At 40.7% G+C, this 27,964-nt stretch overlaps 1 protein-coding gene across 1 annotated transcript; it reads left to right on the top strand.

Moving 5' to 3' along the window:
- Window positions 1-135: 135 nt before the first annotated feature.
- On the top strand, window positions 136-27,943 carry mrpl53 (mitochondrial ribosomal protein L53). Its single transcript, XM_041189076.1, has 3 exons — window positions 136-289; window positions 19,890-20,002; window positions 27,465-27,943. The coding sequence occupies exons 1-3, from the start codon at window positions 198-200 to the stop codon at window positions 27,590-27,592; spliced, it is 333 nt and encodes a 110-aa protein (XP_041045010.1). The 5' UTR covers window positions 136-197; the 3' UTR covers window positions 27,593-27,943.
- The last annotated feature ends 21 nt before the right edge of the window (window positions 27,944-27,964 follow it).

Here is a 27,964-nt window from a genome sequence, read left to right as displayed (position 1 = left end):
GCTGGGCAGTGCCAGGGCGCGCATGCGTAGTACTGACAACCGCACGCAGACAGAAAACCCCACGACCAGGCGCGCGGCGCTGTTGTCAAACTGCGAACTCAGGTCGCCAGAGAGACTACAATTCCCAGTGTGCACGGCGGCACAAACCACCCACTCATCGCCCCGCCAGCGGGTCGGTCAAAGGCAAGTAAAGTAAGATGGCGGCAGGTAGAGGAAGAGTGATCCTGAAAACAGTGAAAGAAGTCATCGTGCAGTTCTGTCCCTTCGAGTCTAATGTGCGCGGCGCCAGGTAGGAAAGGCTTTCAGATAAAACTCCATCTCCCACTCACTTCTGCGGTGATTTTAGGCCTCGATCTGAGGTAGTTTCTATCCTTGGGGGAAAAAAAAACTAACTTCAGAAATGAATAAATAAAATTCTTAGACATGTAAAGACAAGTAATCACAATGAAAGGGCGGTGTGACACTGGCTTATAGTTCATATTGAAACACAGAATCGTTACAGCACAGAAGGAGGGTATTCAGCCTGTTGTGTCTGCACTGACTCTCTAAATGAATAATTCACCTAATGTCATTCCCCCATAACCCTGCACATTCCTCCTTTTCAAGTTGCAGTCGGATTCCCTTTTGAATACTTTGATTGAACCTGCCTCCATGACACTCAGGCAATGTATTCCAGATCTTAACCACTCGTTGCGGGAAAAAGTTTTTCGCATATCACTTTTGCTCCTTTAGCCAATTACTTTAAACCTGTGACAAAAGCAAAATACTGTGGATGCTAGAAATCTGAAACAAAAACAGAAAATGCTTGAAAACTCAGCAGGTCTAGCAGTATCTGTGGAGAGAGAAACAGTTAATGTTCAGAACTCTGAAGAAGGGTCATACCGACTCAAAACATTAATGCTGTTTCTTTCGTCACAGATGCAACTAGACCTACTGAGTTTTTCCAGCATTTTCTGTTTTTGTACTTTAAACCTCTCGTTCTTGATCCTTTCACAAGTGGGAACAGTTTCCCCCTATTTCCTCTGTTCAGACACCTCATGATTTTAACTGGACACAATACTGCAGCTGAGGCTGAACTAGTGTCTTATATAAATTCAACAATTAATAAAGCCAGTGATACTCTATGATTTATTGCTGCTCTCTCAACATGTCCCTGCCACTTTCAATAACTTTTGCACATATACACCCAGACTCCTCTGCTCCTCCACCCCTTCGCAGTTGTACCCTTTATTTTTTATTGTTTCTCCATGCTCTCCTGACCGAAATGAATCACTTCACGTTTTTTTGCATTGAACTTAATTTGCCATCTGTTAAGCCATTCCACCAACTTGTTCTTTTGAAGTTCTATACTATCCTCCTCTCAGTTCACACTGGTTCCAAGTTTCATAAGCTGCAAATTTTGAAGTTGTGCCCCGTACACCAAGGTTTAGGTCATTAATATGTAAAAGGAAGAGCAAGGAACCTCAACATACACCCCTAGGGGCCTCCACTACAAACTTTCCTCCATCCTGAAAAACATCATTAACCACTACTCTCTGTTTTCTATCACTCAGCGAGTTTCGTAACCATGTTGCTACTGCCCCTTTTATTCCATGAGTTATAACTTTGCTCACAAGTCTGTATAACTAATGCCTTTTTGATGTCCATGCATACCACATCAATAGCATTGCCCTCATTAATCCCCTCTGTTACCTCTTCAAAAAACTCCAACAGGTTAGTTAAACTTGATATTCCCTTAAAAAAAATCCACGCTGACTTTCCTTATTAACCTGCATTTATCTATGTGACTTAATTTTGTCATAGATTATTGTTTCTAGAAGTTTCCCCACCATCAAGTTTCCCCACTGACTGGGTTGCTGGGTTCATCATTACACCCTTTCATGAACAAGGGTGTAACGTTTGCAATTTTCCAGTACTCCGGGACCATCCCTGAGCCTAAGGAAGATTGAAAAATGATGGTCAGGGCCATCTAAACTCACTTCTTTCTATATTTGGATGCATCTCATCCGGTCCAGGTGCCTTACCAATTTTAAGTATAGAGAGCCTATCCAATACCTTTTCCATTGCAATGTTAAACCCTTCTAGTGTCTGAATTACCTCGTCTTTCACCATGCCCTGAGTAGCTTATTTTAGCTTGGTAAAGACAGATGCAAAGTCAGCTATGCCCTCTGCCTCGGTGTATAAATCCTGTCCTTGGTCACTTATCAACCATACGCCTCCTCTTACCACCCTGTTAATAGTTATATGCCTATAGAAGACTTTAGAATTCCCTTTTATGTTGCTAGTCTCTTTTCATTTTTCTTCTTTGCTTCTCTTAATTGCATTTTCATCTCTCCTCTGAACCTTCTGTATTCAGTCAGGTTTCCCAATTGTATTTTCTACCTCACATCAGTCATTCACACACTTTTTCTTCTATCTTAATTTCTCTCTTTTGTTATCTGGATTTGTTTGCCCTACCTTTCTCTTCTGAGGATTATACCTTGACTGCCCAAATTATCTCTTCTTTGAAGGTAGCCCATGGTTCAGCTCTCGCTTTTCCTACCAACTCATTGACTCCAATTTATTTGGCCAAGATCTGTTTTTATCCCATTGAAGTTGGCTTTCCACCAGTTAATTATCCTTATTTTGGATTGTTCTTTGTTCTTTCCCATAGCCAGCCTAAACCTTATGATATAATGATAACTGTCCCCTATATGTTCTCCTACGGACACCTGATCCACTTGGCCTACCTTATTTGCAAGAACCAGGTCTAGCAATGCCTCCTGTCTTGTTGGACTGGAAACAAACTACTATAGAAAATTTTCCTGAACACACTATAGGAACTCTTGCTCCTCTCTGCCTTTACACTACTACTATCACAGTCTGTATTCAGATAACTAAAGACCCCCATTATAACAATTTTCTTGCAGCTTTTTGTCATTTCCTTGCAAATTTGGTCCTCTACATCCTTCCCACTGCACAATGTATTTTCACCTTTTTTGTTCCTTAGCTCTAGCCAAACAGATTCTGCCCTTAACTCCTCTGGGCCAACCCCTCTCTCCAGCACTGAAATGCTCTCCTTAATCAATACTGCCATGCCTCCCCCTTTTCTTCATTTCCTATCTTTCCTGAACATCTTATATATTTAACATCCAGTCCTGCCCCTCTTTGAACCAGGTGTCTGTTATGGCCACAACATATCATATTTTCACTTGTTAATCTCCGCCTGCAACTCACCAATCTTGTTTACCACACTTCGTACATTCACATCCATGCACGGTAACCCTTGACGTTATTACTTTCCCCCTTGCTTTGACCCCACCTATTAACTTATTATTCTCTATTCTAGTGCTATCTATCCTTCCCAGTATTCTGTGCACCTTGGTGTTCCTTGCTGATATTACCTCCTGGCTCCCACACCCTTGCCAAGTTAATTTCAACCTTCCCCAATAATGCTAGCAAAAAGCCCCACAAGGAACTCAGTCTCGGCTTTATTTAGGTGCAGCCTGTGTAGGTGTGTGTGTGTGTGTGTGTGTGTGTGCGTGCGTGTGTGTGTGCGTGCGTGTGTGTGTGCGTGCGTGTGTGTGTGCGTGCGTGCGTGCGTGCGTGTGTGTGTGTGCGTGCGTGTGTGTGTGTGTGTGCGTGCGTGTGTGTGTGTGCGTGCGTGTGTGCGTGCGTGTGTGTGTGCGTGTGTGTGTGCGTGTGTGTGTGCGTGTGTGTGTGCGTGTGTGTGTGCGTGTGTGTGTGCGTGTGTGTGTGCGTGCGTGTGTGCGTGCGTGCGTGTGTGCGTGCGTGCGTGTGTGCGTGCGTGCGTGTGTGTGTGCGTGCGTGTGTGTGTGCGTGCATGTGTGTGTGCGTGCGTGCGTGTGTGCGCGTGTGCGCGTGTGTGTGTGTGTGTCCCAAGCTGGTCTCAATCTCCCCAGCATCTAAAGCTCCCTCCCCACCTTAAAGCAGTGAGAGGAGAGCCAGGATTTTCACAGATTGAAACAGCGAGGTGAGCCAGGAGCTCGGATATGGAGAGCGGACCTGTGTGATAAGGGCAGCGGCAGCAGAGAGCCCCTTCAACTTGTTTCTACCTATCAGAGACAAAGTGTGAGTCAAAGGAAAACAGGTAGGTGATTGGTGGGTATCTCTTCTGTGTCTCTTGATTGGCCAAGTGATTTAAATCAGGGGACGCTATTTACAGCTGAAGAGTACAGTTAAGAAATTCACTTTTAAAATATTTAACACCTAAGTTAATTAATTAAATAGAATAGAGAAGGCTGGGCAGGCGATGTGTTGCACCTGTAGTATGTGGGAGCTGGTGGACGCCGGTGTGATCTATGGTGACCATATCTGCAGCAAGTGTTGGCTGCTCAAGGAACTTCGGCTCAGAGCTGATGAGTTGCGACACTGCAACACATCAGGGAGGGGGAGAGTTACCTGGACACTGTTTCAGGAGGATGTTACACCCCTTAGGTTAATTACATCAAATTTGATCAGGGACAGCAGGGTGTGACTGGGAGTGAGGCAGGTATGGGGATCCAGAACTTAGCTTTAGAGGAGCCTCAGCTGGTGCCAATGTCCAATAGGTATGAGGTTCTTGCTCCTGGTGTGGACAGACTGCAGGGAGGATGAGCAAACTGACCACAGCACCATGGTACAGAATGCCATCCAAGTGGGGGAGAAAAGAGAAGTGTAGTAATAATAGGAGATAGCATAGTTAGGGGAATAGATACTGTTCTCTGCAGCAAAGGCAGAGAGTCACAAAGGCTGTGTTGCCTACCTGGTGCCAAGGTTAAGGACACCTCTCCTGGGCTGGAGAGGAACTTGGAGTGGAAGGGGAAGGATCCAGTTGTCGTAGTTCACATAGGTACGACTAGGAAAGAGGTTCTGCTGAGGCACTACGAGCAGCTCAGAGCTAAATTAAAAAGCAGAACCACAAAGGTAATAATCTCCGGATTACCACCTGAGCCACTTGCAAATTGGCATAGGGTAAATAAGATTAAGAGAGGTAAATGTGTGGCTCAAAGACTGGTGTGGGAGAAATGGGTTCTGATTCATGGGGCACTGGCTCCAGTACTGGGGAAGGAGAGAGCTGTTCCTTTGGGACAGGCGTCATTTGAACCATGCTGGGACCAGTGTCCTGGTGAATCGTATAACTACTGGGAACTCAATATTCAAGGGTATTCGATGTTCCAGAAAAATAGGCTAAAAGGAAAAGGACGTGGTGTAGCTTTGTTAATTAAGGAAGGTATCAGTGCGATGGTGAATAGTGATATAGGTGCCATAGATCGTGATGTGGAATCAGTTTAGGTAGAAATAAGGAATAGCAAGGGGAAGAAGTCATGGGTAGGAGGCCCCAAAGAGTTTCCTCACTCACAGGACAAAGTATAAATGGGGGCATGTAAGAAGGGTGCTACAATTGTCATGGGTGATTTTAATCTGCAAATTGACTGGACAAATCAGATTGGTAGGAGTAACATGGAAGACGAATTTTTAAAGTGTATCAGGGATTGTTAGAGCAATACGTTGCAGAACAGGCTATTTTAGATCTAATCATGTGTAATGAGGTAGGATTAATAAGAGATCTTGTAATTAAGGATCCTCTAAGGGGTAACGATCACAACATGGTAGAATTTCAAATTCAGTTTGAGGGCGAGCAACTCGGGTCTCAAACAAGTGTCCTCAACTTAAATAGTGGCAATTACAGAGGTAGAAAGAAAGAGTTGTCTAAGGTGGGCTGGGAAAATAGACTAAGGTGAAGGTCAGCGGATGAGCAGTGGCAGACATTTAAGCAGATATTTCATAACGCTCAGCTAAAATTTATCCCGGTCGAAAAGAAGGCCTCGATGAGAAGGATGAACCACCAGTGGTTAACAAAAGCGGTCAAGGAGAGCATCCAGTCAAAAACTAAGGCACACAAAGTGGCAAAAACTGGTGGTAGGCCAGAAGATTGTGAATTTTTTAGGAGCCAGCAGCCGATGATTAAAAAGTTAATAAAAAGGGAGAAAATTGATTATGAAAGTAAATTGACAAGAAATATAAAAACAAACAACAAGAACTTCTATGGGTATATAAAAAGAGAGTAGCTAAAGTCAGCGTGGGACACTTGGAGGATGCAACTGGAGAATTGATGACAGGGAACGGGGGAATGGCACATAATTTAAACCAATATTTCATGGTGGAGGACACTATAAATCTTATAAAAATATCAAATAAGCAAGGGGCTAATGGGAGGGAAGACTTTGTAACAGTCTCTAACATGAGGGACAAAGCATTTGACAAACTAATGGGACTAAAGGCAGACAAGTTGCCAAGACCTGATGGCCTGCAACAAGTGTCTTAAAGGCAGTGGCAGCAGAAATAGTGGAGGCATTGGTCAAAATATTCCAGAACTTACTGGATTCCAGGAGGGTCCCAGAGGATTAGAAAACCGCTAATGTGATGCCACTATTCAAGAAGGGAGGGAGACAAAAAGCAGCAAACTATAGGCCAGTCAGCCTAAGATCTGTTGTTGGGAAAATGCTAGAATACATTATTAAGGAAGAAATAGCAGGACATTTCGAAAAGCTTAATGCAATCAAACAGTCATCCTGGTTTTGTGACAAATTTGCTAGATTTCTTTGAGGACATAACAACCAGAGTTGATAACGGGGAGCCAGTAGATGTATTGTATTTAGGTTTCCAGAAGGCATTCGATAAGCTGTCACATAAAAGGTTGTTGCACAAGATAGGAGCTCACGGTATTGGTGGTAATGTATTTGCGTGGATTGAGGATTGGTTAACACACAGAAGATGGAGAGTCGTGGTTAATAGGCCTTTTTCAGGTTGGAAAGATGTAACTAGTGGGGTGCACAAGGATCAGTCCTGGGCCTCATTTATTTACTATTTATATTAATGACTTGGAGGGGGCAGGGTGTAATGTATCCAAATTTGCTGACGATACAAAAATAGGTGGGAGGGCATGTTGTGATGAGGACATAAGGAATCTGCAAGGGGATATAAACAGGTTGAGTGAGTGGGAAAAAACTTGGCAGATGGAGTTTAATGTAGGAAAGTGTGAGGTCATGCACTTTGGTAGGAAAAATCAAAAGGCAGACAATTATTTAAATGGCGAGAGACTCCAAAAAATGCAGCACAGGGATCTGGGTGTTCTTGTGCATGAAACACAAAAGGTTAGCATGCAGATGCAGCAAGTAATTAAGAAGGCAAATGGAATTTTGGCCTGTATTGCTAGGGGTTTGGAGTTTAAAATTAGAGAAGTCTTGTTACAACTGTACAGGGTGTTGGTGAGGTCACACCTGGAATACTGTGTACAGTTTTGGTCCCCGTATTTAAGAAAGGATATACTGGCATTGGAGGCAGTTTCAAAGAGATTCACTTGTCTGATTCCTGGGATGAAGGGTTGACTTATCAAGAACGGCTAAACAGGTTAGGCCTTTATTAATTAGAGTTTAGAAGAATGAGGGGTCATCTTATTCTGAGGGGGCTTGACAGGATAGATGTTGAGAAGATGTTTCCATTAGTGGGGGAATCTTGAACAAGGGGACAGAGTTACAGAATAAGGAGACATTCATTTAAAACTGAGATGCAAAGGAATTTCTTCCCCTCGCCTCGTGCCATGCCCCCGGGGCCCTCGCTGCAAATCAATGCAAGTAATTAATATCTGATAGCCTTTCACTTTAACTATGAGAAAACCTGAATGGCAATATGCATGGTGAAGCTAAAAGCAGAAACCAAATACTGCAAACATGAAACAATAATAGAAAATGCTAGAAACAATCAGCTGGTTAGACAGTATCAGTGGAGAGGGAAACGGAGTTAACAATAAATCACTGATCTTAAACCTTAACTCAGTTTCTGTCTCTCTTGACAAATGCCTTTTCTCACAAAACCATAAGGAGACACTGGGTTGCCCAGTGCCATCAAGAAGTGCTATGATTTTAGAGGCGCACAAATAATAAGGAACTAAACCTAAAATGAAGAAAACTTATAGAAATTAACTAACATTTCAGCTAGTGTCCATTCTATGATTCTAGGTGTTGACGAATCTTTGTGAACGGCTGCAGTCCTTATGATGTACTTGCGCCTTCTGCACTGTTAGGTAAGGAGTTCAATGATATTCACCTAGAATCATAAGATGGTTACAGCACCAGAAGAGGACATTCAGCCCATCAAGCCTGTGCCAGCTCTTTGCAAGAGCAGTTTAGCTAGTCATGCTCTCCTACACTGTCCCTGTAGCCCTGCAAATATTTTCTCTTCAGGTGCTTGTACAGTTCCTATTGGAAAGCCACTATTTCATCTGCCCCTACCACCTCAGGTAGTCCATTCCAGATTGCAACTACTCACTGTGTAAAAAGAACTATTCCTGCATGTCATCTTTGCTTCTTTTGCCAATCATTTTAAACATGTATCCTTGGGCTTTTGAGCCTTCCACCAGTGGGAATGGTTTCTATCTACTATGTCTAGACACCTCATGATTTTGGAAACCTCTATAAAATTTCTTTTGGATCTTCTCTTTTCAAAGGAGATGCTGAAAGAATGGCAATACATTTTTAAGTAAGGATGGTGTGTGACTTGGTGGAAAACTTGGAGGTTATGGTGTTGCCATATGCCTACTGCCTTTGTCTTTTTAGGCAGTGGAAGTCAGTGGTTTGTTCGATGCTGTTGAAAAAGCCTTAGTGAGTTGCTGCAGTCCACCTTATAGATGTACACATGGCAGCCATGTTGCTCTATTGGTGGAGGGAGTAAATGTTTAAAGTGGTGGGTTGGGTGCCAAACAAGTGGACTGCTTTGTTCTGGATAGTGTTGATCTTATAAGAACATAAGAAATGGGAACAAGAATAGCCCATTCAGCCCCTCCAGCACTTATTAAGATCATGCTGATTTGATTGTGGCTTTAATGCCACTTTCCTGTCTGCCCTTGACTCCCTTGTAAATCAAAAATCTGTCTAACTCAGCCTTGAATAGTTTCAATGACCCAGCCTCCACTGGGTCATTTGGAAGAGAATTCCAAAGACTTAACGACCCTCTGAGAGAAATTGGTGACCCCCTATTTTTAAACTGTGCCTCCTAGTTCTAGATTCCCCTAGGAGGAGAAACATCCTCTCAGCATCTACCCTGTCAAGTCCCCTCGGAACCTTATATGTTTCAATAAGATCTCCTCTTATTCTTCTGAACTCCAATGAGTATAAGCCCAACCTGCTCAACCTTTCCTCATAAGACAAACCCCCATCCCTGGAATCAGCTATGTGAACCTTCTCTGAACTGCTTCCAATGCAAGTATAGCCCTCCTTAAGTAAGAAGTCCAAAGCTACACACAATACTCTAGCTATGTTCTCACCAATGACCTGTACAGTTGTAGCAAGACTTCAAACCCCCTTTCAATAAAGGCCAACATTATGTTTGTCTTCCTTACTATTAGCTGTACCTGCATGTTAACTTTTTGTGATTCACGTACAAGAATACCCAGATCCCTCTACTGCAGCATTAGCCTCTCTCCATTTAAATAATATTCTACTTTTCTATTCTTACCAAAGTGGACAACCTCACATTTTCCCACATTATACCCATCTGCCAGATTTTTGCCCACTCACTTAACCTATCTATATCCCTTCATAGGCCCTTTGTAACCTCCTCACAATTTGCTTTCCTATCTGTCTTCATATCGTCAGCAAATTTGGTTAAGATATGGCTGGTTTCTTCATCCAAGTCATTAATATAGATCATAATAGTTGAGACCCCAACACTGATCCCTGTGGCACTCCACTAGTTAAAATTTGCTATCCTGAAAATGACCTATTTATCACGACTTTCTGTTTCCTGTTAGTTAGCCAGTCCTCTGTCCATGCTAATATAACGACCCCAACACGATAAGCTTAAGTAGCAATTTTTTTATGTGTCACCTTATTGAATGCCTCTTGGAAATCCAACTATATTAGGTCTACTGGTTCCCCTTTATCTACGCTGTTTGTTACATCCTGAAAGAACCCTAATAAATTCACTTTCACAAAACCATGTTGAATCTGCCTGATTGTATTCTAAATGTCCTGCTACTTACTGTTTAGTATAGGATTCTAGCATTTTCTGAATGTCTGATGTTAGGCTTCCTGGCCTATAGTTTCCTGCTTTCTGTCTTCCTCCTTGCTTGAACAGAGTGTTGCTGGGACTGTACTTATCCAGGTAAATGAGAATATTCCGTTACACTTCTGACTTAATGCCTTGTAGATGGTGGAATGACTGGGGTTAGGAGGTGAGTTGTTCAATACAAAATATCCAACTTCTGATCTGCTCTTGTTGCCACAGTATTTATGTTGCTGCTCCAGTTAGGTTTCTGTTCAATGGTAACTTCTAGGATGTTGATGGTAGGGGATTTGATGATGCTAATGTCATTGAATGTCAAAGGGAGGTGGTTAGATGCTCCCTTGTTGGAAATAGCCATTGCATGGCACTTGCAAGTGTTACATGTCATTTACCAGCCCAAGCCTGAATGTTGCCCAGGTCTTGCTGCATGCTTCATTATCTGAGGATTTGTGAATGGAATTGAACATTGCGTAATATCACAAGTTCCCACTTCTGACGTTATGATGAATGAATGGTTATTGATGAAGCAGCTGAAGATGGTTGCGTCTATGACACTGCCCTGAGGAGCTCCTGTCACGGTGTCCTTGGGCTGAGATGATTGGCCTCCAACAACCACAACCATCTTCATTTGTGCAAGGTATGACACTAGCCAGTGGAGTGTTTTTTTCCTGATTCCCATTGACATCAATTTTACTAGAGCTCCTTGATGCCACACTCGGCAAATGCTGTCTTAATGTCAAGAGCAGTCACTCTCACCCCTCATTTGAAATTCAGTTCTTTTACTCAGACCAAAGCCGTAATGAGGTCTGAAGCCGAGTGGTTCAAGAGTAACCCAATCTGGCGATCAATGAGGTGAGCAGGTTATTGCTGAGTAAAGGTTGCTTCATAGCAATGCCAAGAACCCCTTCCTTCAATTTGCTCATGATTTAGAGCATTCTGATGGGGCAATAATTAGCCTACTTTTTGTGGGTAGGACTTACCTGGACAGTTTTTCATATTGTCGGGTCGATGCTGGTATTGTAGCTACACAGGAATAGCTTAGGGAGAAGCATGGCTAGCTCTGGAATGCAAGTTTTCAGCACCACAGTTGGGTTGTCATCAGAGTCCATGGCCACTGCTGTATCCAGTGTTTCTTAATATCACTTGGAAAGAATTAAGTTGGTTGAAGACTGACAACTGTGATGGTGGGGATTTCAAAAGGAGGCTTCCATGGATTATCCACTCAGCACACCTGACTGAAAATGATTTCAAACGCTTCAACCTTATCTTTTTCACTCACATCTTGGGCTTCACCATTATTGAGAATGGGAATGTTCATGGAACTTCTGCCTCCTTTTTAAAATTAATCACCACCATTCTTGACTGGATTTGGAAGGACCGAACAGCTTTGATCTGATCTATTGACAATGGGGTTGTTTAGCTCTGTTTGTAGCAAAAAGCTTTCACTGTATACCAGATGTGTAGTCTTGTGTTGTAGTTTCACCAAGTTGGCACCTTATTTTTAGATATCCCTGGCACTGCTCCTGGCTTGCTCTGCTACACTCCTCATGGAGCAGAGTTGGTCCATTGGCTTGATGGTATAGTAGATTGATGGAAATGCCAGGCCGTGAGAGTACAGATTGTGGTGGAATACTAATTCTGCTGCTGAAGATGGCTACAGCACTTCATGGACGCCCACTTTCAATCTGGCGGATCTGTTCTGAATATATCCCATTTAGTACAGGTAGTGCCACACAATGCAAAGGTGGGTGTCTTCAGTGTGAAAATGGGATGACTTCTCTACAAAGAATGTGCAGTGTTCACTCTTACCAATGCTGTCATGGACAGATGCATCTGCAACAGGTAGATTGGTGAGGATGAGGGCATTAAGCTTATCCCTCATGTTGACTCTCTCACTACATGTCACAGGCCTAGTGGCAACTATGCCCTTTAGGACTTGGCCAGCTTGGTCAGTAGTGGTGCTTGAGCCACCCTTCATGATGGACATTGATATTCTCCAACTAGAGTGCATTCTGTCTCCTTGTTACCTTCAGTGCTTCCTCCAAGTAATGTTTGTTCAACATAGAGGAGTACTGATTCATCAGCTGAGGGAGGGTGTTAGGTGGTAATCAGCAGGAGGTTTCCTTGCCCCTGTTTGATCTGATGCCACAATACTTCATGGAATCCAGAGTCAATGTTGAGGACCCCGGGGCACTCCCTCTTAACTGTATAGCACTGTGCTGCCACATCTGGTGGGCCTTTCTTCCAATGGGACCAGACATATCCAGGGATGGTGATGAAGGAGCTTTGGGCATAGACTGAAAGGTATGATTCTGAGAGTATGACTATCAGGTTGTTGCTTGATTAGCCTTTGGACCAGCTCTCCCAATTTTGGCACAAATCCTTAGATGTTAGCAAGAAGGACTTTGTAGGGTCATTGGACTGGGTGTGCCTTTGTCATGCCCAATGCCTAGGCTGATGCCAGGTGGTATATCTGCTTTTATTTTTATTAGACTTTTTTGTAGCAGTTTGACAAAACTTGAGTGGGTTGCAAGGCCACTTCAGAGGGCATTTAAGACTGAACAAGATTGCCGAGGGTCTGGAGTCTTATATAGTCCAGACCAGGTGAGGACGACAGAATTCCTTCTCTAAAGGACAGTAGCGCAGATGGGTTTTTATAACAGTCCTATAGATTCAAGGTCACCATCATTGTTGCTAGCTTTTTATTCCAGATTTATTTAATTAACTGGATTTAATTTCCCAGCTGTCGCAGTTGGATTTGTCTTTTCTCTTGGGATAATTAGTCCAGGTCTCTGGATTATTAATTCAGTAACATAACCACTATGCTATTGTGCCCATAGGTACATAGCATGCTCCCTTACCAAGGCCACCCGAGTGTAGACAAGACCACAGAAGTGAGGCAGGGAGTCAGAGTGAACACCTCCTCAAGTCATGCACAACCAGAACCTATAAACGGTTCTCCACTGATGCTGCCTAATCTGCCGAGTGTTTCCAGCATTTTCTGTTTTTATTTCAGGTGTTTTATAAGTAAGACCAAATGATGGTGAAGTACAAGGAGGAGTTCCTGCGAAGTGAATGTCAAGTTCTAAGTGCTAAAATATAAAGCACACCCTCAAGGATGCGAATCCCTCGAATACCTGAGCCATATCCTAATTGGCACAGGGAGAAACTGAGCAAGAAACTGAATGTGTGGTTGAAAGAATGTCATGGGAAGGAGGGAATTTAGTTCACGAGACACTGTGATAGAATTGAATTATACTGCTTGGTCCTAGCTGAAAGGATAAGTAGGATTTTAGAAATAACAATAAAATAGTAAAGGGGGGAAACTTGAGATGGATATAATTGGTGGGTGTAATGTGAAGATAAGAAAAGAAGGATGAGAACAAAGGTGATACAACTAGATAACAAATATTAAGGAAGAAAAATCGGTATATAGAAGCAATAAATTACCTGACAAAAAAGTATTGAAAAATAAGAACACATTAAATTGCCTCTATAGAAATGTAGTAAGGATCAGCAACAAAACAGGAGAATTGGAGGCAAAAATAAAATGTGAGGAATTAAATGTAATTGGAATAGTAGAAAATATTGTAAGTTATTATGTATTTAGAAATGATGGGGAAGGAGGAAGGGGTGGGAGGGGCTTAGCTGTGTTAATCAGAAATGACATAATGACAGGAACAAGTAAGGACATAACTAACAGAGATAGAATCCGTACGAATTGAGATAATGGATAGGAAGGGATTGGCCACACATACAACAGGGACCACATAGTAGAAAGGAAGTAGAGTGGGCAGTAGTTAAATGAAGAGATCACCAAAGCCCAGGGGAAAAAAATCCCACTCAAAAGCAAGATGAAACTAGCAAGGAATGCAACACCACAGATAAATAAGGAGTCAAGGGTAAAATTGAATCTACAGAAAAGCATATATAAAATACATACACAATAAAGGAGATGATACAAGAGGGAATATGATGAGCTTAGGAAAGGGGTAGAAGGAAAAATAGGAAAGCAAAGAGGAAATATTAAATGACAATATTGAAAAATATAAAAATAAGTAGTGGTGTATTCTGTAGACACTTAAGAATTAATATAGGGTTAAAGTCACTTAGAGATGATTAAGATAAGCTCATAAGAAATGGCACTAAAATGGGTGGATACTGATTAGACATTTGCCTCAGTTTTCCGTGAAGAGACCAACCAGTGGAAATAAAAACAGAATAATTCAAGAGGGATGTTGGCCTGAGTTTGGCTGTAGTAACAATGTAACAATGAGGCTATCGTTGTTATTGCAGGGTAAATCTGATAGCAACTTCTAGTGGTCACACATGCGCAGTTTAACGTGCAAATGTGGAAGTTACTGCCAGATATACCCTGCTCCTCCACACAGTCCTTTAATCGTAGTAGTGATTTGTGGTTTCCTAATAGGTACACTACTGCGATTAAAGCAGCAACAGTCCACAATTTGTTCATATATAGCACTACCAATTACAAGTTAACTCACTAACTGTTACCAGTAGCTACCATGAATTACTATTGAGAGGTAAACATGCAAATATGAACTTGAAAATACTGTGATTAAAGTGGCGATCAATCCACAATGTAAACACAAAAATTGATTTCTAGCAACACTACTTCGAATTAGCATTTAGGTTAAGCACTATGGATTACTACTGAGGTTAGGTACAACGCAGAGCAGACCACAGAAACAGCAAGCAACTTCAGAGACCACAGCTGCACAGCTTCAGGCAAGGCAAGCAGCAAGCAACTTACAGTCTATATGTTTCAGGCTCCAGGCAAGATATGGCAGACAGCTTCAAGCTTTAGGCTTCAGCAAAGCAAAGTGTTTTGCAGACGCCACTTCCAATGTCCTCTCTAGTATGCTGTCCAGAGTCCAGGCACATTCGTGAGTGCAACAATGGAGTGCGCATATGCAGTCCCAGAGCAATTTTCATGCTCCCTGATACAGGTGCACATTTACAGAATGGCTGATATGCCTTGCAAATAATCACTCTGATTGAAATCTGTGTAATGACATGAATTTGTGTTCTTACCCACTAGCTGCACACTAAAGATGGATGTAAAAATTAGGGCTGGACAATTTACAAGCAAAGGGTAGTTACTGCTGAACATACTCTATTGCCCTAAGAAAATAATTTTAGAACTGTGGAGCCTCATTCCCCCAGAAGAATATTAATAGTGCAGAATTTTTTTTTTAAGTTTGTTTTTCCAAGAAACAGCCATTCGCCATTACTCCCTCTCATTCAGCCAACTTTGTATCCATGCTGCCACTGTCCTTTTTATTCCATGGGCTTCAACTTTGCTGGCAAGCCTGTTAGGTGGCACTTTATCAAATGCCTTTTGGAAGTCCATATACACCATAACAACCGAATTACATCGTCAAAGACCTCAATCAGGTTTGTTAAACTCAATTTCTCTTGAACAAATCTGTGCTGGCTTGCCTTAATTAATCTACACTTGTTAAAACGAATATTAATTTTGATCTGGATTATTATTTCTAAAAGCTTCCCCACCATTGAGGTTAAACTGTTAACTGAACAAATGTGTAACACTTACAATTTTCTAATCCTCTGGCACCATCTCCATATCTAAGGAGGATTTGAAGATTATGGCTAGTACCTCTGTAATTTCCACCCTTACTTCCTTAGGCATCTTCCAATACATCCTATCCGGTCCTTTTGACTTGTCCACTTTTACACTCAGCTTTCCAATGTTCCTCTTTATCGACTTTTAGCCCATCCAATATCTCAACAACCACTTATTCACTATGATTCTAACAGCATTTTCTTTCTTGGTAAAGGCAAATGCAAACTACTCATTCAGCATTTCAGCCATGCCCCCTGCCTCAATGCATAGGTCCTTAATCGGACCCACTCCTCCTTTTACCACCTGTTACGGACAGGGGAGAGATGGAAGGATGTTTCCCCTTTTCTGCACCTCTCAACTAAGTGCAGCAAGATGTTTTCAGGATGAACGGCCATCCCTTATTTTTTGAGACTGACCTGTAATTGAGCCCACTCTACTCCTGTGTGTACCATCTCACGGGCCTGACAACCCACTACCCCATGCCTCCTCTTTCTCCCCCCACCCCCCCAATTCTGCTCTCAGCCCTGGTTCTGGCAGCACCCCTGCCCTAATGGTCCTTTAATTTTCTCCATGAGAGTTGGCAACTCTGCATGTTTTAAACAAGAAGAGCTTTAACCCCTTGAGTGCTGTGACTCTTAAGAAAAGAGACAAGACAGGTTTACCCCTAAGTTTAAATTAAAGAAAGAATACATTTTTATATCTCAAAACTCGAAATGTAGTTGCAATTATGCCCCCTCACTCATTCACTCAAGACAGACACATAAAAGAAGAGGTGATTACAAAGGAGGTGACGTGCACTTAGTGACTTTTTGGACTCTTTAAACATCTATTAAGCTTATTTTTGAGACTGATGCTGGAAACACTGCAGCCCTGATCATTTTCTTTCACTTCACTGAAGAAAATGAAGGTTGGAAGTTTCTGCTGATTAATTCACAGTGGCTTACTTCTTGCAACAGTAGGTTTCTTGGCCTTGTTCCAGTCGAAGTTGTAGTCTGATTGACATCTTGAGCGCTTTCAATATGCGTGTTGGTCTGTCAGGTATCAATGTTCCCATTGTCCACTCAAGTTGGCCCTGACTATGTTAACATTAACACACAATGGGATTTGAATCTTAATAATAAAAGCAAAAAACTGCGGATGCTGGAAATCCAAAACAAAAACAGAAACAGAAATACCTGGAAAAACTCAGCAGGTCTGGCAGCATCGGCGGAGGAGAGCACAGTTGACATTTCGAGTCCTCATGACCTCGAAACATCAACTGTGCTCTCCTCCGCCGATGCTGCCAGACCTGCTGAGTTTTTCCAGGTATTTCTGTTTCGGGATTTGAATCATTGTCACTTCCATCCCCTTGTGAGAGGATGGTTTTTCTTTACACGCATTTTTTGTGGAATTTCAATCTGTAAACATTAAGTCTATGTGGCCATTGTACATCAGTTTCTGTAATCCTGTAGACAATAGTCGATGTTAACTCCACAAGAAAGATGTTGCATTTTTAATGTCTCTTCAATGGAATATCTCAAAAGGTTTCTTACATTTTAATGTCCTGTCCAGACCAGCAGGCTACATCCAGCCGAGGGCAGTTTCATTTATATTTGCAGACAAGGAGAGAAGTCACCTAATCTCCTTGACTCCATCTTGTTTCAACGTAAATTGTCCATTTTCCATTCTGCTCTTTTAAAAAGTAGTGTTCATTTTTTCCATAAATTTGCTGGCATAATTATGTGGGCATGACAGATCTTTTTACTATTTATATGCCTATAGAAAATTTTTGGATTCCCTTTTATGTTCGATGCCATTCTCCCTTTGCCACTCACATTTCTTTTCTTACTTCTCCTCTGAGCCTTCTATTTCAGCTTAGTTCTCAGTTGCATTATTAACCTGACATCTATCATATCCACCTTTTATCTGTTTCATCATACTCTAACTCTTTGGTCATCCATGGACCTCTGGCTTTGGTTGCTCTATTCTTTCCTCTATGTAAGGGTGTATATTAAGTGTACCTGAACCATCTCTTTAAAGAACATTGTTCCTTTATAGTTTTGCCTGCCAATCTTTGATTCCAGTTTACCTGTATTGGGCTGTTCACAACCTAATGAAATTAACCAACTTTTACTCTAACTTGTTTCTTGTCCTTCTTCATAGCTCACCTAAATCTTAGGATGCTGTGATCACGATTCCTTAAATGTTCCCCAGTGACACTAACCTACTTGATCCATCTCATTCCCCAGAACCAGATCTAGCAATGCCTTGTTTCTCCTTAGGCTGGAAATATACTGATCAAGAACATTCTCCTGAACACATTTCATAAACACATCATCATTCCTGCCCTTTACTCTATTACAAATCCAATCTATAGTAAGATAATTGAAGTCCCCTGTTATCACTACTCCATAGTTCTTGTATCTCTCTGTAACTTAGCTGCAAATTTGCTCCCCTGTCTTTCCAGAGGCGGCCTATAGCATACACCCTGTACTATAATGGCACCTCCATTAGGTAAAGGTTATTCCTTTACCATAACCAAATAGATTATGTCCTTGACCCCTCAAGACCATACTTCATCTCCAGCACTATAATAGTCTCCTTTGCCAACCCTCCTCTATTCCTCCCCTATCCTACTTGAGCATCTTGTGTCCCAGGTATATTTAGTACACAGTCCTGCCCTTTTTGAGCCAGGTCTCTGTTATTGTTTGCTCATGATTGTCATGAAGGTATAATAATTTTCAGAATATTTTTCTGGTTTATTGTAAAATAAGTAGTTGAGTCCGTCTGTGTGTGTGATTTAATTACATTTTGTAGCCAAGCAGACCACAAGTTGAAGTTAACAAAAGAAGGTGTAGAAGAGGCTTGAAGTGCTAAGTAGGAAAACCTAGTTGGGGTCTTAGCATGTAAGATGTGACAGGAATTTGCATTTTTAGATAGATGAAGGGAGGTTTGAATTTCAAAGAGATTGATGAGAATATTGGCAACATGAAAAGATTTCTATTATGAGAAAGGTAAAGTTCCAAAGACGTGGAAACTATGGAATTTGCATATTAAAAATGGAGAGACATGTATAAAGGCATATGAGGCTATATATGAGAGAAGGCACTGTGAGCTCTAAAAGAAGTATGTGAAATATGCATAATGAAGGCTCCAGTATTTGTGCATAAGCCTGCTGTCTGCAGAAACTGGAGCTGGAAAAGAGTCATTTGAATTCCACTGTCCAGGGTATTGTGTTAATTTGCTGGATCTGTTTAAAATCTTAAATCTATTTTTAGACCGTTGCCTTAAGGGGGTGTAACTGGGTGTCAGGTTAATTAGGAATTTTAGGAGTTGTTATAGTAATGTGTAGTCCTGTGTCTGTGCTTGAAATCTTTTGTTAATAAATATTTTAATTTAGTTTTTTTTTTAAATCTCCAAGTCTTGGTGGATTTATTACTTGCGAATTCAGTGCACGCATCTCACAATAAATACAAATTACAAAACCATTGTGATAGCACCATCAGGTTTCCCTCATGAATTTGATCTGCCTGGCACATATCATCAGCCACATCACAACATGATTGAGAGTAGACTGATGGGGCGGTAACTGTTCAGATTGGATTTGCCCTACTTTTTGTGGACAGGGCATACCTGAACAATCTTCCACTTTGTTGTGTTCATAGTAATACTGGAACAGCTTGGCCAGAGGTGCAGCTAGTTCTGGCGCACAAGTCTTCAACATTATAGCTGGCATGTTGTCTGGGCCCATAATCTTTGTTGTATCCAGTGCACTTAGTCATTTCTTGATACCTTATGGAATAAATTAACTCAGCTGAAGATTGGCATCTTTAATGGTGGAGAACTCAGGGGGAGGTCAAGATGGTTAATCCTTTAGGCATTTCTGGCTTAGGAGGATGCAAATGCAAACTCTTTGAAGAATGTTTTTAAAGGACTTGTGGAGGGATTTTGACAGTTTAGTACCTGAGTTAATAATGCTAAATTGGCCATTATTATGTTTATTTATATAAGCACCTGAACGTGTATGTTTCAGAGTTCAGTAATCTGTGGGTTTTGCTAACCGCCAAAGAAATACTTGGGACCATTTTTTTAAAAATGTGAAATGTCTTGCAAATATGACCCCTGTACCTGGATAATTATAACAATTTATGACAGTGCACATCTCACCTGAATAGAGAAAAGCATGAAAAGACTTGATTTCTTGTTTATATTGACACAGTTTGTGTCCATTTACATTTCATTTCCGACTTTTTTGTAGAGAATTTCTTGCTGCATTAGGAACAGAAAAGGCACGCCTAACAAACTCCAACTGTCGGATTGTAGCTGATGTAAAGCATGATGAGACGGAGCCTGTTATAGCTGTCACGTTCAGTAAGTTTTGCCCCATCTTTTAGCCCATTAAAAGTGTAGGTATAAAAAATAGTAAAAGGAAACCCACATTTCGTTCCCCAGAAGTCCAGAGACATGTCAGTGTAAACAAAGTAAGCAAATAACTGTAACAGTCCAAGGTTCAATAAATATCCTGTTCTTTTGTAATTTATCTGATCACGGGTAACTTGTTTGGACATGCAGATTTTGACAGTAATGTACAGCTTTCAAAGAGACACTTCACATTTTTCATCCAACCTTTGTTTTACCATCGGGGGACTTTTGCCTTTTATATTATTTTCCCATAACTGATTGTCAGTCTGAATACTGACTAATATCTGCAATTGAACATAAATTGCTTTTTCAGGTTCATGGTCATCCTCTAATTATCTTTGAACCAGAACAGCACAAAGTTGGACTGTTCAAGATGAAGCCTGAAAGTTTATACATAGAGTGCTAAAACTTGACTAAACATATTTAAGCAGAACTGATCTTTTTTTTCCATTTAATATTAAATAATAGTTCTGTACTAGTTCCCAAGTGAACATAAAGTATCACTAGAGGTGGATTTTGTCTGAAATAATTTGGAAAAGATTGATCAGTAGCTAGCCCAATAAAACAATTTTAAAATAAAATTGATAACCGCCTACTTTAATTTGGTTAGGTTGGTTTATTATGAAAGAGGCTGAATATGAATCAACAAATCGCTTAATTTTTCATGAAATATCCAATTAAACAGAATACTGTTTTCCAGTGAGCCACATATGTTTTCTACTTTTGCCATGTTAAAAAACAACAAACTCTTGTCATGTTGAAAAATAACAAAGTATGCTACTTTCTATACAGAATCTGCTTACAAGCTAGCTGCCTCTAGGCTAGCTGATGCCTAGCTTTCTCTGTTTTAGCCCATTTGTGTTCATATCAAAACCTGGAATCTCTGGCATAGAATAGAATCATAGAACTTAAGAACAGAATAAATAGGAGCAGGAGTAGGCCATTCAGCCCCTCAAACCTGCTCTACTATTCAATAAGATCAGGGCTGATCTACCCAGGCCTCAACTCCTCTTTAGGGCTGATCTACCCAGGCCTCAACTCCTCTTTCATGCCAGCTCCTCATAGCCTTCGACTTCCTGATATTGCAAAAATCTACCTCCTCTTTAAATACTTCCAGTGATCTAGCCTCCACAACTCTCTGAGGAGGAAAATTCCAGACATTCACTACTCTCTGAGAGAAGAAATTCCTTTGCCTCTCAGTTTTAAATGAGTGTCCCCTTATTCTGTAACTATGCCCCCTATTTCTAGATTCCCCCACTAGTGGAAACATCTTCTCAACATCTACCCTGTCAAGCCTCCTCAGAATCTTGTACGTTTCAATAAGATGACCCCTCATTCTTCTAAACTCTGATGAATAAAGGCCTAACCTGTTTAGCCGTTCTTGATAAGTCAACCCCTTCACCCCAGGAATCAGCCAAGTGAATCTCTTTAGAACTGCCTCCAATGCCAATATATCCTTTCTTAAATACGAGGACCAAAACTGTACACAGTACTCCAGGTGCGGCCTCACCAACACCCTGTACAGTTGTAACAGGACTTCCCTAATTTTAAACTCAAACCCCCAAGCAATTCAGGCCAAAATTCCATTTGCCTTTTTAATTACATGCTGCACCTGCATGCTAACTTTTTGTGTTTCAAGCACAAGAATACCCAGATCCTTCTATGCTGCACTTTTTTGGAGTCTCTCTCCATTTAAATAATTGTCTGCCTTTTGATTTTTCCTACCAAATTGCATGACCTCACACTTTCCTACATTAAACTCCATCTGCCAAGTTTTTTCCCACTCACTCAACCTGTCTATATCCCCTTGCAGATTCCTTATGTCCTCATCACAACATGCCCTCCCACCTATTTTTGTATCGTCAGCAAATTTGGATACACTACACTGCCCCTCCTCCAAGTCATTAATATAGATAGTAAATAATTGAGGCTCTAGGACTGATCCTTGTGCACTCCACAGTTACGTCTTTCCAACTAAAAAAGACCATTAAGCCCAACTCCCTGTCTTCTGTGTGTTAAAGCACAAATGGCTCCATCGTGCTTGTATGGTAGCTCTTTGAAAGAACTATCCAATTAATCCCACATTCCTGTCCTTTCCATCTTTTTCCCTTCAAATTTTTATCCAATTTTTGCAAGTTACAATTGAATCTGCTTCCACCACCACTTCTAGCAGTGCGTTCTAGATCAGAACATGCTGAGTAAAAATAATTCTCCTCTGACCCCAGGTTCTACTGTTAGTGAAATATATCACTTTAACTGACTAGGGATCAAGATATTTCAACGCTCTACAATCCCCTGAGAACTCTGTACTCCTCCCAATTCTGAACTCTTGCACATCCCCCATTTTTTGCCCCACTTTTGACATCCGCACCTTCGGCCAGCTAGGACTTGAGCTCTAGAATTCCTTCTCTAAAGCTCCATTCCTCTCCAGCTCTCTCTTGCCCTTTGATCCTTAAAATCTTACTTTTGGACCAATCTTTCAGTCTTTTTTCCTTCTTTAGCTTGGTATCAGTTTTTGTCTGATTGAGCTAGTGTGAAGTGCCAACTTCTGTTTCCCAATCTCACTTCTACTACTTTGAGAAGCATGATGCAGAGGCCAAAACAAAAACAGAATTACCTGGAAAAACTCAGCAGGTCTGGCAGCATCGGCGGAGAAGAAAAGAGTTGACGTTTCGAGTCCTCATGACCCTTCGACAGAACTTGAAGTTCTGTCGGGGGTCATGAGGACTCGAAACGTCAACTCTTTTCTTCTCCGCCGATGCTGCCAGACCTGCTGAGTTTTTCCAGGTAATTCTGTTTTTGTTTTTGTTTTGGATTTCCAGCATCTGCAGTTTTTTTGTTTTTATGATGCAGAGGCCAAATGTCTATTTGTAAGTGATGAATAAATAAATAGCCAACATTCATTGCCTCTCACTCAAACATCTCCTGGTTGCCAATCAATAGTCAACAATAGCATTGGTGATGGTTTGTCAGGAAACATTCCTTCCATCTCAAACTATACCATATCCAAGGGGAATTAGTAAGGAGAGAAAACTAGAGGTTAGGAAAAGAATGTGTCTGATAAAATTATGCAGCTTACTGTGTCAGACTAGAATATATGTTTGCACCAAAAATCTGGACCTGGTTTAGAACGTTCTATTTTATATAATTTTATCAATTTGTTCTTTAAATATTTTCATTTATGAACTGTATCTTTATCAGTCTAAAGCCTAGATGGGCTCGTCAGCAAAACATTTTTTATGCTGAGCAATGATATTCTAATCCACTGGCTGGAAACCCGAATTGAGCTTTTTAAAACAGAGACTTTAAAAAATATATACTTTCTTGAAACAGAGACTAAGTGTGACTTGAGCTGGCAGACAAAGATGGCTACCTAATTAACTTCACTGTATCCTCCACATTATAATCCACTGAGATGGAGACACCATGTCTGCAAAGACCCATCAAGGACAGTGACCTCAGAAGAACATGATTGAGCCACATATCCTATCCCCATTATCAAGGTGATCATCTGGGATTTTCATCAGGTGGTTCCCAGACATGAATGCATCAAGCTACAATGGGAATATACTTTAAACCCAATCACTTGAACAATGGGACCCTGGCTGAGAGAAGGGATTCCAGGCATGAACTGATTAAGTTTCAATGAGGAGTACACTAATAATGGCCATCTTTGAATCACTGGATCATGTGACAGGCCCATTCTTTGTGTGAATAAGCTGCTTTCTCTGCATGAAGGGGACGAGTAGCTGAGACACTTAACGAGAGCGAGGTCCCTCCTTCCTCCCTCTCTCTGCAACCCAACTTACAAGCTTTCAAACCCTATTTGATGACCATAACCACAAACCCCTGCTGCAGACTAAGTTTTTTTTGACAGAAATCAACCCTACAGTACTGCGTTCAATTTTTCAGTGTATTTACTAGAGAAGATTTAACTCACCTACCCAGTTTGGACATAACTACTTGTCAGACATACTGGATCTCGTTATAAGCAAAGAGACTGTTTTGAAATTATTGCAAGAAATAAAGCTCTAGGTCCCAATGAACTACCTTCCTGGATCTTAAAGTTGGTAGCTGAAGAACTGGCTCTAATATTGACCAACTTCTTTCAAGAGTCGATCAACACTGGCTACTTACCGAAGCTGTGGAGACAAACTAACCTCTGTGACATAATCAAAAAGGGGATAAAAGTCAGCCAGAAAACTACAGACTGCTTTCTCTCACCAGCATCATTTGCAAATTGCTTGAACACATTGTTCATTTTCATATCATGAAGCACTGAAGCCCTCAATATTCTGGTAGATAGCAAGATTTTCAGTCAAAAAGATGTACCAAAATGCAGCTTTTACAGGCTGTTGATAACCTGTCATGAAGTCTAGAAAGAGATTAAACTACTCACATGGCAATATTGGATTTCTCAAAAGCCTTTGACAAAGTTCCTCCTGAAAAGTTCTTGTTCAAACTTCACTACTATGGAATCAGGGAGACATTATTAAATTAGATCCAACATTTCCTAACCAACAGAAGACAATGACATGTGATGCAGAATCACCGTCTCCGGTGTACCGCAGGGAACTGTGTTGGGACCCTTACTCTTCTTGACATACATAAACAAAGTTCCCAACAAGTTTAAAAAACAGGGTGCAACTATTTGCAGATGACTGCGTGTTTTACCCATCAGGGGAAACTCAAGATCATATCAATTCATTGCAAGATATTCAAGAATTGCAAAAAATGTTATCTCATGTGCTTCACCAACAAAAAGGATCCATGCTTTAAGATCTGTAATCAAATTCTCCCAACAAGTAGATACATCATACAAGTGGAGGCTGGGTCATTAAATATAGTCAAGGCCAAGTTAGATAGAGTTCTAATCTACAAGGGAGTTAAGGGTTAGGGGAGGCAAGCAGAAAAGTGGAGTTGAGCCCACAATCAATCAGCCATCACCCTTAATGAACGAATGACAGAGCAGGCTCAAGGGGTCAAATGGCCTATTCCTGATTCTATTTCTTATGTTATTGTTCTTAGAGTAGTAGATGTCAAGTCCAACCAGGTGATAGAAATAGATGATGTCAATCAGTAGGCTATCATTTGCATAGATTTATGCCTGTGGCCTTTGCAATGGTCCCAGGAGCAAAGATATTGTAAACAAGGTTCTTGCAATTTTTCTTTGCTTGTCAGGTTTGAAGAGGTCTTGGAGCCTTCAGAAATCTATTTTCAATTGACAGTTTTGGTTAATCATGAAGTTAACCATTTAACTGTCCTTTATATCCAAATTAACTTCAAAAAAATAAAGGCTTATAAACTAATTATCAATTCAATTTAGTTGTGATTTACAGCACTCCTTTACAACCTTAAGACAAATGGAGAACTTAATTGGTCATGCAAAACTGTTACAGTGATGACGGAGCACAATCCAAAAGAAAAAGCATATAGTCGTGCAAAGATAGGTGGCAGGTCAGAACTTTGGACAGAGTATAAGGAACAGCAAAGAATGGATAAAAGACTAATAAGGAGGAAAAAATTAGAGTATGAGAGAAAGCTAGCCAGAAATATAAAAACAGATAGTAAGAGTTTTTAGACATATTTAAAAAAGAAAAGAGCTAACAAAGGGGAGGGGAAAATGTGTTTGGTGGTAGCATCACGCTGGAGCTGGTGGAAATGACAGAGGATGATTTGTTGAATACTGAGGCTGGTTGGATAGGAGTTAAGGACAAGGAGAACTTTACGCTTCTGGGAGGGAGGAGAAGGGGTGAGAACAGAAGTGTGGAAAATGGGTTGGACACAGTTGAGTGCTCTGTCCTAGTGGGGGAAGGGAATCATCAGTTCAGGAAAAAGGGAGATATATCAGAAGTGCTGGAATGGAAGGTTGCATAATCAAAACATATGACAGAGATAGAGAAACAGGGAGAATAGAATGGAATCCTTACAGGTTGCAGTCTGTGTTCGTTGCTTCAGCTCAGCAATAGCACATTGTGGAACATAAAGCATGAATTATAATAAACTTCTATTCTTTGTGAACATTGGTGACTGGATTTTTTTGTTTGCAGGTGATAGTTCCTTTTTGGTTTAGATGTGGGGGGTGTGGTACATTTGATTTTATACATTATTATATGTATGACATCTTATTCATTGAACACAGCCATTTTGATATTATGCTCCACACTCTACATCTCTGTAGTGACTACTATAAATTGAATATTATTGGCACAAAGTGTTACAAAATATTAAAAATGTAAATAGTTCTCAAACTCAAAAGACAATTCATTTTTATTAAGGATAAATATACTACCAGCTCCTTCCTAGCATTTTCTCCTCAGCTGGTCCCTTCTAGGCTGCACAGAAAAAGCAGGGAACTTCAATTCTTGTCACAATCAATGCTGCTCTTAGCTGGCCACTAAGCAAGTATACAAGAATGTACCAATTAAAAGTTCCCATCCAACTTTCACTTGTTTCTTGATTATATCTTGAATTGAACAATTATTTAATTTGTAGAATTTACTTCTCCTTACTGATTGGTAGGTTTCAGAAGAAATGTTCTTCTGTACAATCCAGTACTATGCACAATGTCATGTCCAGACCTGTACTAGAACACATTCTCTTTAACATTGGGTGTGATAAGCACTTAGTTCTTTACAAGTCTGTAACTTAAGCAGCATGAAATGAGATATAAGCACGTCATCAGGCTTCCATGTTTATAGTCAATGGCAATTTAAAAAGTCAGAACAAAATGTAATGAAGTTTCATATTCTGTTGCCTTTGGAATTCTCACCTATATGGACTTGTCATCTGTAACTTGATCTAGAATGCAGAAGTTCAAATTCAGAGTTATTGATCACTTGCTGAGCCTGTGTTCAATTGATTTTGGAGAATCTCTGAGTTGGTATCTCAGTAGAAATTCTCTAAGTTTTTGTGTCCCATGGCTAGTGGTGTAGTGGTATTGTTGCTGGACTGGTAACCCAGAGACCCAGGATAATGCTCTGGGGACCTGAGTTCGAATCCTGCCACGGCAGATGGTGGAAATTGAATTCAATTAAAAATCTAATAACCATTGTTGATTGTTGTAAAAAAAAAACACATCTGGTTCACTATTGTCCTTTAGGGAAGGAGATCTGCTGTCTTTGCCTAATCTGGCCTACATGAGACAATGTAGTTGACTCTTTAATTGCCCTTGTTCAGAGGGCATTTGGGATGGGCAATAAATGCTGGCCTAGCCAGTGACGCCCATGAATAAAAGCTAAAAGCATACTTATGAAAATGAAACGCCAAGATTGCATTTAATGAAGTAAATTGTGCAAATGCTCAGCTTTCATGAAAAAATGTCAACCTCAAATGGTCACAAGTTGGCTTGTTTATTTTAGAGTTGCTATAACCCTTTTAACTTTAAAAAAAATGTTTTTTCTGTCTTTAGATGATGGAGAAAGATTGGTAATGAAAGCAGCAAACCTGACAACCAAGGAGATGCTGTCGTTTTTCAATGAAAGATGCTTTTCAAAGGACCCCCAGGCACAAGAAACAACATCAAAAAAAAGCCACTAGCTTTAAATTGGACATTCCTGTTATGTATTCATGTGCATGCATACAATTCAAACCTGGTCAAGTACTGAATGATGCTTGACTGGTTTAGTTTAAAAATAGCAAATGGCATGCTTGCAGAGCATGGAACTGATCAATATATTAAAACATCTTATCAGTTCATCATTCAGCTGGATCCTCAGTCATCATTTTAAAAGATTTTTCTTTCAGGGATAGGACCAAAACAAAAAATTCATTTGCCAGTAATATAGCGAATTGCAGTGTCCCAGTAACTGTCAAAATACTTGATTGTGAATAATAATTTATTGCACATTGTACCTGTATTAACTACTTAATAAAGTCCTGTCCAGATAAGTATTTACTAATTAGTTTTTT

The sequence above is a fragment of the Carcharodon carcharias genome, chromosome 6 (genome assembly GCF_017639515.1).
Source record: "Carcharodon carcharias isolate sCarCar2 chromosome 6, sCarCar2.pri, whole genome shotgun sequence".
Taxonomy (NCBI): domain Eukaryota; kingdom Metazoa; phylum Chordata; class Chondrichthyes; order Lamniformes; family Lamnidae; genus Carcharodon; species Carcharodon carcharias.
This window is presented reverse-complemented; position numbering and strand designations above follow the sequence as displayed.